Source organism: Pelobates fuscus, chromosome 8 (genome assembly GCF_036172605.1).
Source record: "Pelobates fuscus isolate aPelFus1 chromosome 8, aPelFus1.pri, whole genome shotgun sequence".
Lineage (NCBI taxonomy): Eukaryota > Metazoa > Chordata > Amphibia > Anura > Pelobatidae > Pelobates > Pelobates fuscus.
In genome coordinates, this window is record NC_086324.1 from 47,100,860 (window position 1) to 47,115,885 (window position 15,026).

Sequence of the window (15,026 nt, forward strand, 5' to 3'; positions counted from 1 at the left end):
CATCTAGCACTCCTTCCCTTATACTTGGGGATTTCAATATCCCAATCAATAACCCCAATTGCACTGATGCCTCTTGTCTGCGCTCTGTAACCTCCTCCTTTGACTTTACGCAATGGTCCAATTTAGCAAACCATACAGCAGGAAACACTCTTGATCTTGCCTTCACCAACCTCTGTACTGCCTCTAATCTCTCCAATATTAATTTTCCTCTATCTGACCACCATCTGCTGACTTTTGACATTGGCATACCTAAGACCCAATTGACACCACCATCTGAACATCACTCTCACAGAAACCTCCAATGTCTTGACCTACAGCATTTCTCCACTAATCTCCAAACTCTCCTTTTACCTATCTCAAACTTCACCTGTCCTAGTTCTGCAACCTCCTTCTACAATTCCACCCTCTCCTCTCAACTAGACATCATGGCACCTTGTACATTTAAACACCGCAGCCCCCCCCCCCCCCCAACAACAACCCTGGCACACCAAGCTCACTCGATACCTCCAAAAATGCTCCAGAACTGCTGAACGCTGTTGGAGAAAGTCTCACTGTGCATCTGACTTTCTCCACTATAAATTTATGCTGAGCTCATACAGCTTGGCTCTTTCCTCTGCAAAAGTTAATTACTTCAACACCCTCATAACCGCACTCTCCCATGAACCCAAACGACTATTTCACACATTTAACTCTCTTCTTCGCCTTGCTGTTCCTCCTCCACCTACTAACCTGACCGCCTCAGACTTTGCCACTCACTTCACTGACAAGATCTCTACAATCATCTTTCTTCTTCCCCTTACAATATTTCCCCTAACTTCACTCCCTCTGCTGTTCTATGTTCATTCGCATCCGCTACATTGGAAGAGGTTTCTGCTCTGCTCCAGTCCTCCCGCCCCACCACCTGCTCCCTAGATCCAATTCCTTCGCATCTCATCCATACTCTGTCTTCTTCTCTTTCTCCACCTCTCACAAAAATTCTCAATCTCTCTCTCTCCTCTGGTATATTTCCATCGCCCTTCAAACATGCAACTGTAACCCCAATTCTAAAGAAGCCCAATCTTGACCCTAACTCCCCATCCAACTATCGTCCTATCTCGCTACTGCCTTTTGCATCCAAGATCCTTGAAAGAATTGTGTATGCGAGATTGACAGACTTCCTCGAATCCATCTCTCTGCTAGACCTGCTTCAGTCTGGTTTCCGCGCTAAGCACTCTGTGGAAACGGCACTGACCAAAGTATCCAATGATCTACTCGCTGCAAAATCTCGTGGTCACTACTTTATCCTAATTCTCCTTGACCTGTCTGCGGCTTTTGACACTGTTGATCATCAACAGCTTCTTCTCATCCTCCGCAATATCGGTCTACAAGATATTGCTCTCTCCTGGTGCTCCTCCTACCTCTCCCAGCGCTCTTTCAGTGTTTCTTTCTCTGGATCTGCTTCTTCTCCCCAACTCCTCTCTGTTGGTGTCCCCCAAGGTTCAGTCCTTGGTCCCCTACTGTTCTCCATCTATACTGCCTCCCTTGGTAAACTCATTAGCTCCTTTGGCTTCCAATATCATTTCTATGCAGATGACACGCAAATCTACCTGTCCTCTCCTGACATCTCCCCGTACCTCTTGACTAGTGTCTCTGACTGCCTCTCTGCTGTTTCTAACTGGATGGCTGCCCACTTCCTTAAACGAAACTTGACCAAAACTGAAATTCTGGTCTTTCCTCCCTCAAGTGTTGTTACTGCTGTGTCTGTCTCCCTCCAAGTCAACAGTGCTACCATCAGCTCCACCACAGGCTCGCTGCCTAGGTGTTCTCTTTGACTCCGACCTCTCCTTCAAGCCTCATGTTCAATCTATCGCCAAATCCTGTCATTTCCATCTCAAAAACATTGCGCGCATCCGCCCCTACTTAACGCCAGATACGCCTATGGTGTTGGTCCATTCCACTGTCCTTTCTCGCCTTGACTACTGTAATCCACTTCTCAGTGGTCTTACGGGCTCCCAACTTGCGCCGTTACAGTCCATAATGAATGCGGCGGCGAGGCTCATCTTCCTGTCCGCCCGCACCTCCCATGCCTCACCCTTCTGTCAGTCCCTACATTGACTTCCTATAAAATATAGAGCTCAATTTAAAATTCTGGTTCTTGCTTTCAAATCTCTACATAATGCTGCTCCCACCTATCTATCCTCCCTTATACACAAGTATGTCCCGTCTAGGCCCTTACGATCTGCTGAAGACTTACGTCTATCTTCTGTCCGTACTCCAACCTCTGATGCTCGCCTTCAAGATTTCTCGAGGGCTGCACCGTACCTGTGGAACTCGCTTCCCTCCTCCGTTAGATGCTCACCCAGTCTCCACTGCTTCAAAAAATTGTTAAAAACCCACTTCTTCATAAAAGCGTATCAATTAAACTGTTAATAGCTCCCAACTGATTCCTCTTCTGCAACTGTCACTAGCCTAATACTATCCTTACCTTTTGTGTCATTTTACCCCACTCCCTCTAGCATGTAAGCTAATTGAGCAGGGCCCTCAACCCCTCTGTTCCTGTGTGTCCAACTTGTCTTTTTACAACTACATGTCTGTTCGTCCACCCATTGTAAAGCGCTGCGGAATTTGACGGCGCTCTATAAATATCATAATAATAATTAAAAAAATAACTTTTATTCAATCATTAAAATAGGGAGTCATAGATTCATACCCAGTGAATAAATAAGTGAGAAAAACAAAAAAAGAAAAAAATAATAATAACAAATAAAATCACATGGCAGGTTAGGGAGAGACCTGCTAAATCAGCCACTAGAGCTGAAAAGATAGTATACCTAAATGGTTGAAGAAAACACACTGGTCTCTCACAAAGCAGCTCATGTGCTGAACTATATATCTCTGGGGACACCGCACAAGGGAATACAAATATAACCCCCCCGAGGCTCCTAGATAGCTGCTCAGAAGAGTGGCTTGTATGGATATTTTACTGAATCTTGCTAATATTGTACTTCAGAACATGTAAAACAAAGAGTTCTGCTTGAAATGACATAAATAGTGTCTAGCTGGGTGGAAACACTGTTGCTTAAACCCCAAAGTCCCGGATCTAACTTCCGTGGGCTGGAGTCTGCAATGGCAACTAAGTTGCTAGAATCTAATAGCCGTCGGACTAGCGCCTTCGTCAGAGGCAATAATTTCTAAACGTGCCCTGATTTGTCTGTCGTTTAAATTAATCAAGAACCAATAGGAACAGGGGGCCTGTATCGGTAATTCCCGCCAAACAATGACGGGAGGCATGCAACACGCCCCCAAGAGACGTGTCGGTGTCCCATTGGTTATGAAGTCCCAACGGACAAGTACCCTAATGGGGAATTAACCCGTAGGGTGTCTGGTTGCTCGGTCCGCACGGTAAGTACCTTGACGGGAAATTAACCCGTGGAATGCTTTTGGATTCACAGATTCGATACCCTGGCTCCCAGAGGACTAAATGAAGGTTTCACTTTCACTTCCTTCATCGAGACTTGAATTGTGTTTGTGTATCTTGTCCTTTATTTGGAGAGATATTTATCTGACTGTATAGATTGTTATTTACTTTGTATTTTTTTTATTTTCCTTATGTAGATTTAGGTTGCATAACCAATGTCCAGTGCCCTCTTCTTATTCTGTCGTTAGTACATCATAAACTGTAGCATGATCTGGTTAGGCCAGGGGTAGGCAACCTTTTAGCAGCACTGTGCCGATATCGGATTGTGATGTCCCGTAGCGTGCCGGTCCTATTTTTTTTAAAATGAGGTGTGTATGCTGCCGTATCCTGCTTGTGTTATTTTTACTGTAATTGCTTTGTATCGTTGTATTTGTGAGTATATGCAGTGCCGTCTTTAATATTGACTGGACCCTGGGCAAAGCATTTGTTTGGGGCCCCCTGGACCCTGTCCCCCGCAGTGGCGGACTTAAAGTAGAGCGGTGCAAGAATTTTTTTGGGCCTCCCTTTTGCACGAGTGATTAAAAGGTAGATCCCCATCGGTCGTGCAACTCCAGTAATGCATTGACAGCTGGGGCTCTACCATTTACCCATGTTTCCAGGTCTTAGCACTAAGCGGTTTTTGTGTGTTTGAATGTAAACAGGTTTTTGTATGGAATATGTTTGTATGTGGTGTTGGCGTGACTGCAAGCATGTATTTGTGTAGTGTTGGTTTTTGAATGCAGGGGTGTATTTACATATAATTTTGGTGTGTAACACAGACATGTGTTTGTACGTAGTGTTGAAATTTGAATGTAGGGGTGTATTTGTGTGTAGTGTTAGTGTGTGAATGCTGAGATGTATGCACATATACACGCACACAGAGATATATATACACACTGAAACACACATACAGATATACTGACATACTGACACACACACACACAGATATACTGACACAGATTTACTGACACACACACACAGACATACTAACACACACACACAGACATGCTGACACACACACACAGATATGCTGACACACACACAGATATACTAACACACAAACATACTGACACATACACAGATATACTGACACACAGATGTACTGACACACACACACAGACAGACATACTGACACAGACATGCTGACACACACACACACTGACATACTGACACACACAGATATACTGACACACACATAGTGACACACACAGACATACTAACACACACACTGACAGACATACTGACACAGACATACACACATACAGATATACTGACACACACACAAAAATTACACTTTTAAACCCACCCTCCAGTTTCCTACCTTTCCTGCTGGTGGCTGAAGGAGTTGGGGTCTGGCTCTCTCAGCCAGCCCCCCACTACTCTGCCTACTCTTCTTTCCCGCACGCTCCTCTCTTTGTGGGAGGAAGTGATGCACGGCCGTCACTTCCTCCCAGCCTGTTGCCAACAAGCAAGGGGCCCACTTGCGCTGTTAAAGCGCCTCAGTGCGCCACCGGGACTCTGCTGACAGATGCCCACCGTGTGGCCCTTTGTGCACGGGCCACCCGGTGGGCCTCCTTAGTGTGCGGATTACCGGCCGGGGGTTAGAAATAGTTGAGGCCAGCGGGGCTCACGGTGCAGCTGCCCAGTTTGCCCCACGTTAAAGACGGCCCTGCGTATATTAGCTATTATATTGTATATGTTCATGAGTAGTTTATGGTATTGTGTATGACACATATGACACATATGACACATATGACACGTGAGTTGTGTATGGGGGCTGCATGTGGAATTGTGTGAATGGATATGTCACATTTTGTGTTTGGTAGAATGTGTGGGGGCTGTTTGAGGTATTGCATGTGAGAGACTGCATGTGGGGTTGTGTGCATGTATGTAGATTGTTAGTGGTGTTGCGTTTATGCAGATTATGTGTATGTTTGTGTGTGGGCTGTCCGTACTATTTGTATGAGGGATTACACAGGAATGCAGGATTCTGCATTTCTGTGTATATCTGGCAGTCTGGGTGGCTTCCCTGGGTTCCAGTGGGGACCAGACCGGCCAGGTACATGTCAAGGACAGGAGCTGCAACAGCAACTGCAAGCTGCTCTACTACAGTGTGGATTCCTATTCACAAGTGCTGTGAGGAAGTGATCTGAGATCACTTCCTCTACGTGCTGCAATGCATAAATTGAGGATTGTCCTTCACCACCTTTTCGGATTAGCAGATATCTGAAGTTTTACTGGGACTCTTGATTTTGTCTCTAGCAGCCTTGAGTGCCGTGCAAAGACACCTCGAGTGCCGTGCATGGCACTAGTGCCGTAGGTTGCCTACCTCTGGGTTAGGCGATTGATTGATAATTCAATAGATGGTACTCCCTATATTTACCATCTTTATTAGCTCCTGTGTGATCATTGGTTTACCTATTATTTATCCCCAGGGATTTTGTTCCCTAAGGGATATAGTTCTGTTTCTAAGGCACCTTCCCCCTCTTTTTGATGTAGGGGTTGCCCCCTTAGTAGTCATGGAATCACCCGATGACACCCTATGTTTCTGTACCCATAATTTGGATTGGTATTCCTTGTAACCTCGGTACTTAGGGGTCACCTTATTTGCCTTCCTAGGAAACACTTTTTCCTCTCGGTTAATATCCGAAGGGATATAACTGTCTTGTGGAACAGATTGGAATAGATTGCCTTTGAAATAGATTGCCAGTGGTTGCTCTATTCCTTTAAGATCCTGCTACTACATGAGTTTAATGCCTTTTTGACCTGTAGGGAAAAGGCACCCCATGGATTGTTCCATTGCTTCAAGGTCCTGTTATTACATGAGTGGTATGCCGTTTAGCCCCGCTGGGGCAAGGCACCCCACAGGTTAATTTCCTGTCAGGGTACTTACCTGTAGGGACCGAGCAACCAGACACCCTACGGGTTAATTCCCCGTTAGGGTACTTGTCCGTTGGGACTTCATAACCAATGGGACACTGACACGTCTCTTGGGGGCGTGTTGCATGCCTCCCGTCATTGTTTGGCGGGAATTACCTATACACGCCCCCTGTTCCTATTGGTTCTTGATTCATTTAAACGACAGACAAATCAGGGCACGTTTAGAGATTATTGCCTCTGACGAAGGCGCTAGTGTAAGCGCTGAAACGCGCATCAGGCTTATCATAGGCAGGCTTCAGCTCATTCATTTGCTACAACCATTTATTTACTTTATTTTTCTCTTGAATGGGGTACACCAGGGGACCTGGTATGGGGTATCGTTCTGAGTCAGTGGATTGTCTCAGAAGCGGCAGTATTTTTAGGACTGTGATAGCTGGTCCAGCGTTATAGGAGGCAGTTTAGGAGGCTAAGATGGTAGTCCAGCACTCTGCTACCTTTCCTCCACGCTTTATTCTTGGCACTTAGTCCCAGTTATAGCCCGTACTTCCTAGCGGTTTATTAGGCAGCTAGCCTATAGTTCTGCATTTTTTGTTACTTTAGTGGCAGCTTTGGAAGGGGGGGTTTAGTGTTGTTGTGTATCTTTGTCTGTCCGACGGCTATTAGATTCTAGCAACTTAGTTGCCATTGCAGACTTCAGCCCACGGACGTTAGATCCGGGGCTTTGGGGTTTAACCCCTTAAGGACACATGACGTGTGACATGTCATGATTCCCTTTTATTCCAGAAGTTTGGTCCTTAAGGGGTTAAGCAACAGTGTTTCCACCCAGCTAGAAACTATTTATGTCATTGCAAGCAGATCTCTTTGTTTTACATGTTCTGAAGTACAATATTAGGGGTTATATTTGTATTCCCTTGTGCGGTGTCCCCAGAGATATATAGTGCAGCGCATGAGCTGCTGTGTGAGAGACCTTTATTTTTTGAGCAGTGTATAAATGGACATATACTATAGATTTTAATTTCAAAATTAATACCAACATAGCCAAACAAGAAAAATTCTCCAAGTCAATTTTGACCATTTTGGCCTCAAATTTGAGATTCATTTTGAATTCACTTTGAATTCCTAGAAACTTTGCCAGTGACACTGATAGATATCTATATGTCTAAAATCTAAGCCCTAAATGATTCCTAAACATTTTATAGATATGTGTTGACGTGTAAATATAACAACATTTTCAGCATTCCTTAGTCATAACACATCCAAGTTTCCATTATAGCATCACATTCACTATTCTGGAGACGCAGAGAGTTTTCAAAACAAAGAACAAGCATGTCCATCAGACAACCACTTTATCTGGTTATATGAGCAATCCAAAATGGTGGCTACTCTCGTGAGATCTTGCAAGACTAACTACCACTTCGGATTGGTTAACTAAAATGCTAATTTCAGCAATTTTATTTTGGGAGAAATAGCATTCCATCAATTACTGCTGTCCAGATCATTAATCTATCTGGTGGATAATGATAAAAAGAAAACTGATCAATAATCAATAATCTACGGTATATTTAATTGTGAAAATACAAAGTATACATCACTGTTATTTTAGAATTTATTTGAGTATAAACTTACCTATTAGAACATTTGTTGATGAGAACCTGTCCTCTCTGAAAGGCTTCAGCAGTGCATTTCCTAATTTCCGTTTCCACTTCCCCCCCAGGGCTACCCGGTTCCTCTGTCCTGAGATGTTTTAAATGCATTTCAATGTTTCCTAATTTGTCAAAAGCCTACAAAAATGATGACAAGATAATATAACATTACATATCAATATGGCATTTAGAAAACTGATTTAGTACTGATTTATGAATGTAACCAATATAATATCCACCATGTAAGATCACCACCCAGTGGAAGGTTGAAAAATACATTTTAAATTATAACATTAGCCCAAACGAGCATTTTCTCTCATAGGAATAATGTTAATGTACCTCTTTCACGTGTGGATAGTGTGTTAGAATACTTAAAAACCCTATTGGGGAAATCTGACGCTGGAGGTCCGTGAGGACCAAAAGTCTGTTTGGATTCCGGAAGCCCTCTAGTGGCTGTCTGTTAGACAGCCACAGAGGGCAGACTTAGAGCTGCAATGTCAACATTTGGAACCGCAATGCTTTACATTGCAGCACTAAGTGCAAAAGGCGCTGTAATGGTCTGGGTGCCTACAGTGTCTCTTTAAAGGTAGGCAGACAATGTAATAGAGCAGCAGGAAATGCTAGCAGAATGCTTGGTTGTATAGGGAGAGGTATTAGCAGTAGAAAGAGGGAAGTGCTCATGCCATTGTACAGAACACTGGTGAGACCTCACTTGGAGTATTGTATGCAATACTGGAGACCATATCTTCAGAAGGATATTGATACTTTAGAGAGAGTTCAGAGAAGGGCTACTAAACTGGTTCATGGATTTCAGGGTAAAACTTACCAGGAAAGATTAAAAGATCTTAACATGTATAGCTATATGATAGAAACATAAACATTTAAGGGAATCAACACAGTATAGGTAGAGAGTGAGCAGTGGCGACTCTCTAATTAGGTGATTTAGGCGGCCGCCTAATGGCTCGCGCTGTCTGGGGCCTCGCGGCTGCCTAAATTGCCTAAGGGCAGACTCACGTCGGGTCTTCGGTCTATGACCGAGGGCCCGACACAGGAGGGGGCCGGCGGCTTGACCTTTATACTGCTGGTTGCGAGGCCCCTCCTGTCAGTCTGCCCTGACTGAGAGCCAAGCACTGCCTCCAGTCTGCAGCTCCGCCGGGTGCAGAGCTGCAGACTGAGTTGTCTCCCTATCTCCATGCCTCATGTTTGAGTTTCGCCCAGGGCCTCACAAAGTCTAGAACCGCCACTGAGAGTGGGTATACTTAAAAGAAGAAAAACTACCACAATAGGAGGACATAGTTTTAAATTAGGGACAAAGGTTTAAAAATAATACCAAGCTAAAGGGGCGGGCTTGTGCTCCATGGCGGCCAGATGCATTTTATGCGTGCCCCACACTAAGCACCAGCAATCAATACTTTCCCTGGCTGTTACTTTGTTTCGAAGTGCCTGAAACTGCATTCCCCAGAGGCTCGAGTGGGGCATAGTTGGTATAGCGGTATCTCAGTATGCCCCTACATTGGATCATTCAGGGCTCCCACCACAACCACTTACTGCCGGACTGCCACCACAACCACTTACACATCTGTAAGTTTCCCACCTAGCAGTGCGCAGGCTGCCCCCACAACCATTTACACATCTATAGGCTCCAGCCTCCCAGTACCAGAACTGCCACCACAACCACTTACACATCTATAGGGCTCCCAGTGCCAGGAATTAGCTTATTGGTCAAGATTCATGTCATCATTCATGTAATTTTTCCTCCCTCTCTCTTGTTTTGCCACTTTTCAGAAATCCAAAGCACTTCGGAACTTTGACACTTCGGTTCGGCACTTCCGAACTACCGAACTTCAGCACTTTGGACATTCGTAAGTATCCGAATGTCCGAATTGCATGAAAATCGTCCGAATATACATTCGGAACGAAACGAATTGCACATGTGTAGCACAAAACACGTTAGCCCCCTGCCCAGTGTTTCACTCTGTTTGGTATACTACTTTTTAAGCATACTTACTGAAAGAAGCTGGCAGCTGTTTGTTGTTTTTTTTTTAAACATAACTGCAGAAGTTTTCTAATGGTTGAACTCACATGATAACATCTCAAATGGCAAAGATACTGTTTGTTTCTACCCACCTTGTTCACACTTTTAAAGAAGTTGTTGGCTTCATGTAGAATGTTTTGTCTTTGATCCACTAACTTCCAGAATTCAGCATTAAGTGCATTTAGTTTATCATTTGAAGTCAAAATGTATTCTTTTTCTGGACAATCCACCATCGCAACTAAACGGGCAGCCTCTCTTTTTAACTTTTCAATAACAGGGGTCCATTCCTAGAAATATAGTAAAATGTTATTTTACCATGTTATTGTGACAGCCTGCTTTTAGACAAGAGTAATCTTTCAGTACAGCGATATCCTCCTGTGAACAGAAGAAAAAGATTGTCTTCCAATTTTTTATTTTATTTTATGAAAATGGTTGAGGAAGTTCCCAGCATCCCAGCCTATCACATGACATATCACTGGAAAGCCCAGGATGTCCTCGCTACAATACAGAAGGTATTGATAGAGTAGCTCAAAAGAATAAAAGGAGATGCATGTTAACGAAATGTCCAGTACAGAGGACTCCGGTTAATGGGCTGGCTCTCAGGATGATACAGCATACTATGGGAACACTCCAAGCACCATAAATACTACAGCTTGGCTTAGTAGTTATGGTTCCCATTATAAGCAGTCTGTTTTTAATTGTCTCTTAATCGCTCTCAGTCAATGAGTTAAGCGCTGCATTGCACGCAAGGTATGAAGTGAAGGAGGGGGGTGAGCTGTCATGAATAGCAACAAGCTGAGAAACAGGGTATGTGGAATGTAAAAGGGCCTTGAATGGAGCGAGAGAATGATAAGCAAGCCTTGCATGATGGGAGATAACAGGGGATTAAATTAGGAAACACTAAGAAAAGGTTGGCTTGGAGAGATGAACTGGGATGGGGGTTACGCTTGTCCAGGGTGTGGCAAACTGACTCTTAAAAGGTATTTTTCCATCTGGTTATAAGGAAATAATCTGGAAATATAGTGTGTTAATCCAGGTGAACCTCATAACTGATGAATGCTGGGTGAGGGGGAAAGGATCCCAACAATCCATGGGAATTAGACAGTGCTAGATAACTAATCTCCTGGGGGTTTTTTTCTTCACACTTTTCTTCACACTTTTTTCTTTATACGGTCACTTCAAAACTAATTTTTAATATAATAATACTTTCATCAAGTTTTAAACAGAAATAGATTGCATGAGAGCAAAAAGGGATTTACAGATGGGACCAGAGGTTCTGATTCTCAAGCAATCCCTGAAAGTCAGGCAAAGCTAGTGTGCCTGTTGTTTGGAGCACACTGGTTTACAATGTATACTGCAGATTACAGTGAGTTCTATTCTGTCCTCACTACCTTTTGTATAGGCAGACTGAATGTAGAAGATAATCGCAACCGCTCACCTTTATAATGGAGGTCTTTGGAACTCCCCAGCACATTTTTATTTACTTAAAGGGACACTCCAGGCACCCAGACCACTGAAGTGTGTGACGAAATGCCTTTTGTCACTGGATTTTTAGGTGACAAGCTGCCCTTTGCCCCTGGCTGTTGGAGGAGCCTGATTGCCATCCTCCTGCCTCATGACTATGGCCCTGGGTTGTATGGCCCTTTGCAAACATCATTTGGGCCAATGGATTTATATTGTGCTGCTGCTGGCCCTTTAAGAACTGCATTGTGGCTTATGGACTTGTATTGGACCATGCTGGCGCTTTAAGAATCGTCTGGGGACATATTGAGACTTTGTGTGACAATGCCCCTTTAAGACGGTGTCCCCAGTGTCCCCAGACTTAGTTAAAATAACTTGTTCCTGACTTTCTCCCACTTGGTCCGGTAAATGGGGCTTACTGAACCAAGTTCCACACAGGCGGACCACCCAGGAGTGGAAGTGTGCAGGCAATTTACCTCCCAGGCTGGGAGCCTGCTGTAGGTAAATTGCCGACCGCTGGGGGGCCGCCGTTCATGCAAACCAACACGTGGCGGCGGCCATCTTTGTTCATTCGAACGAGGTCAGCGGTATGTGTAGCCAAATTCATGGAACTGAATCGGCTACACATTTCACCGAACACCGCTGACCCTTACCTTCTCCTACACTGAACTTTCAGCACGTTCGAATGTCATTTTTCTGCATAAAATTGATCGGCCACACAGCCCAAATCTATGGAACTGTTTTGGGCAGAAAAATGTGCTGGCGGTCGGTCATAAAGGACTTCCACCTAACTTTTTATGTACTGGAGGGATTTGTATAATTTTTGGTTATGTTTATATTTAAGTATGCTGATTCTGAATATATATGCTTTGTATGAATATGATGCATATTGTTAAAGTTACAGTGTATGTATAAAAAGTGTATTTTCCTGTCTGTGATAAATTACATTAACCCATTGTGTTCAATAATTATATCACAGGCAGAGGGGAGGGATTGTATGTTTGTGCTGGGTGTGTTTTACGGTTTTCCTGTAGATGATTGGTTGTACTGTGTCCCACCCTGTGGGATGTCCCCTTGCATGGGGACTTGCATAAAAGCCAGTGTGTATCTTGTACCTTCATGAAGTTTTGGCTCATGTTTGGGGGATTGGAGAACTAAACTCTGGGGATTGCTATAATCACTATACTCCCCAGGGTATGATCACCAAGCTCTGCTAAGAGCTTGTTCCTGTTCCTGCTCTCTGGAATTCGGAGAGGTCCACCTACTGGAAGCTGAACCCTGGTCTTGGGTCCAGAGTGGGTGGAGACGGCGAGACCCCAACCAAGCTGCGGCAGTTCGTGGGGTGTGCAGTGGTTATGGTGTCAGGCAGAGTGCTTGGAGTTCTTGGAAAGCACTAGGAGCATCAGTCAGCGGAAGGTACCCGGTCGGGGTGCCAGCGGTTCCGTTACAAAGTGGTGTGGGTGCAAACTCCCACCACCCTCAACCCTGCAAGTGTAATTATTGCAGATTTATAAACTGCAATATTTACCTGGCAGGGTTAAGTCCTCCTCTAGTGGCTATCTATCAGACAGCCACTAGAGGGACTTCCGTGTTCTTAGAACAAGTGTTTTAAACGACGCTTGACATCCTCACGCTATGTGAGGACCTCCAGCATCTCCGAAATCCCCATAAGAAAGCATTGAATAATGCTTTACTATGGGGAGGTCTAATGCAAAAGCGCATTAGGTCTCCCCCGCCGGCTGACGTTGGCGGGGGAGGAGAGTAGGCTGAGCCTGACCCCTTCAGCAACATGGGATGGGGGGTGGGAGGGAGAGGGAATATGTTTTCCTGGCACTAGAGAGTCCCTTTAAAGAAAACATTTTAGTACCAAAAGGAACATTCCAGATATTCAAAAAGTCCGTAATATTTTTCTATGATGTGTGAATGTGCTGATTTTAATAAAAATGTTCATATATTCATATATTTTCCCAGAAACATATTGATCAATTTTCCCTGCTTTTTTGTGTTCTATTTCACTTTTTTTTTTTTCGCCAATTTTCGGTGTCTTCTGGCAGAATTTCAGATAAAGAAAACAGTCAGCAAACTGACAGCAGAATGGACAGAGCTTACATCAATGACTGACAGGAAGTCAAGACAGAGGCACACTTAGTACCTGGACAGCGCGGTGTGGATCTACATATCATTTTATTTTCAGACCTCACAAACACGTATTTTGTTAAATATGTTGGCGAACTAAATATAATTAACAATCCTGGTAAGTGAGGATTCCTTTAATTTGTGCTTTAGAGGGTTCAAAATTCCCAGGTGATTTATGTTTGTTTTATAGTTTTTTTCTGTTAAGATGGGACATGCAGGTAGAGAATTCACAGATTACCAGTACATGGATTTTAATCAGGGTTAGTCCCTAAACTAAGAATTATAAAGAACTGTAAAATCTGTCACAATTTTATTTTCACGATGGAAAAATAGCTGAGTATTCTGACATAAAATGTCATGATATTTATGTTATTAGTCTATAAATGTAGATGCAAAGATAATGAAATATTGCAGTTTCTTTCAATACCTTTATTTATTGAACTAACAGAAATGTATCAAGGGAGAAAGTCCCGAAAGCTTGTCTATACAAATTTCTGTTAGTCCAATAAAAAAAGGCATTAAAAAAAAAATTCAATACTTCCTTATTTTTTGCCTAAAATGTGAGCTTCCTTTTTTGTTTTCACAAATTTCCAGTTTAGTGAAGACGTCTGTCAATTTTTTTTATTTTCTAAGTCAAGGTGATTTTAGAAGGCAAATTAAATAGGAATTAACTGCCGTTAATCTCAGATGTTGGCTGTTTTATTACTTGCTTTTATCATTAAAGTAATTTCCCATGTCCTGCTGTATGGTCACATGATGGCGCTGAAGACACATTATTTGGGAGAAAATAATGTTAGGCACAGGTTTCTGTCATCAATCAGAATGTATTTTGCCAGTAGCAATCGTCTGTTACACAGACAATTTTATTGATGTAACATTAACAAAAGCCTTTTTGCTTTCAGATGTTTTATCTGGTCCTGCTGAGGGTTATAATGTTGCTTTAAAACATTACAGCCGCTAAGCCAACTGCCTGAAGTATATATTTTTGTCTTTGTCTTGTGCTTTTTTAATTTATATATTAACATTTTAGTTATTTATTTGCAAAGAGCCAACATGGGCAGGCGATATGGTTAGATATGATTATGGTTATATACTTTAATTATTTTGCTTAACCCCCTGCAGTTTAAAATGAGACAGAATTGTGCATAGATATGAAAGACACAAAACATGTCTTTAAGGTAATGACTTGAAGTTGGTCAGGAATAAATTAATAATGTAGCAAAGTTGCCATAGTTTAAAGACAAAGAAAAACAAACGCAAAGTATTGGCAATGGCAACCTATTTCTTAGCATTCAGGCTTAGAACAGACATCTACATTAAAAGAATAAAATACAACAAGTAGAATCTGAGGCCTGTAGTCCAAATTGTGTCACATGGACTCTTTGGATTTATAGGAGGGAAGTCAGTTATACAATGCTCAGAGATGGGAAGCTAG

At 43.1% G+C, this 15,026-nt stretch overlaps 1 protein-coding gene across 4 annotated transcripts in view; it reads right to left on the reverse strand.

The window, feature by feature from the left end:
* CCDC141 (coiled-coil domain containing 141) overlaps nucleotides 1-15,026 on the reverse strand; it is a 136,826-nt gene that overhangs the window by 63,806 nt on the left and 57,994 nt on the right. For all 4 annotated transcript variants that reach the window (XM_063429789.1, XM_063429786.1, XM_063429785.1 and 1 more), the window contains exons 7-8: nucleotides 10,087-10,281; nucleotides 7,943-8,097 (exon numbers count right to left, since the gene is read on the reverse strand). In XM_063429789.1, the coding sequence (XP_063285859.1) occupies nucleotides 7,943-8,097; nucleotides 10,087-10,281 (350 nt within the window). The remainder of the gene's footprint in view (nucleotides 1-7,942; nucleotides 8,098-10,086; nucleotides 10,282-15,026) is intronic.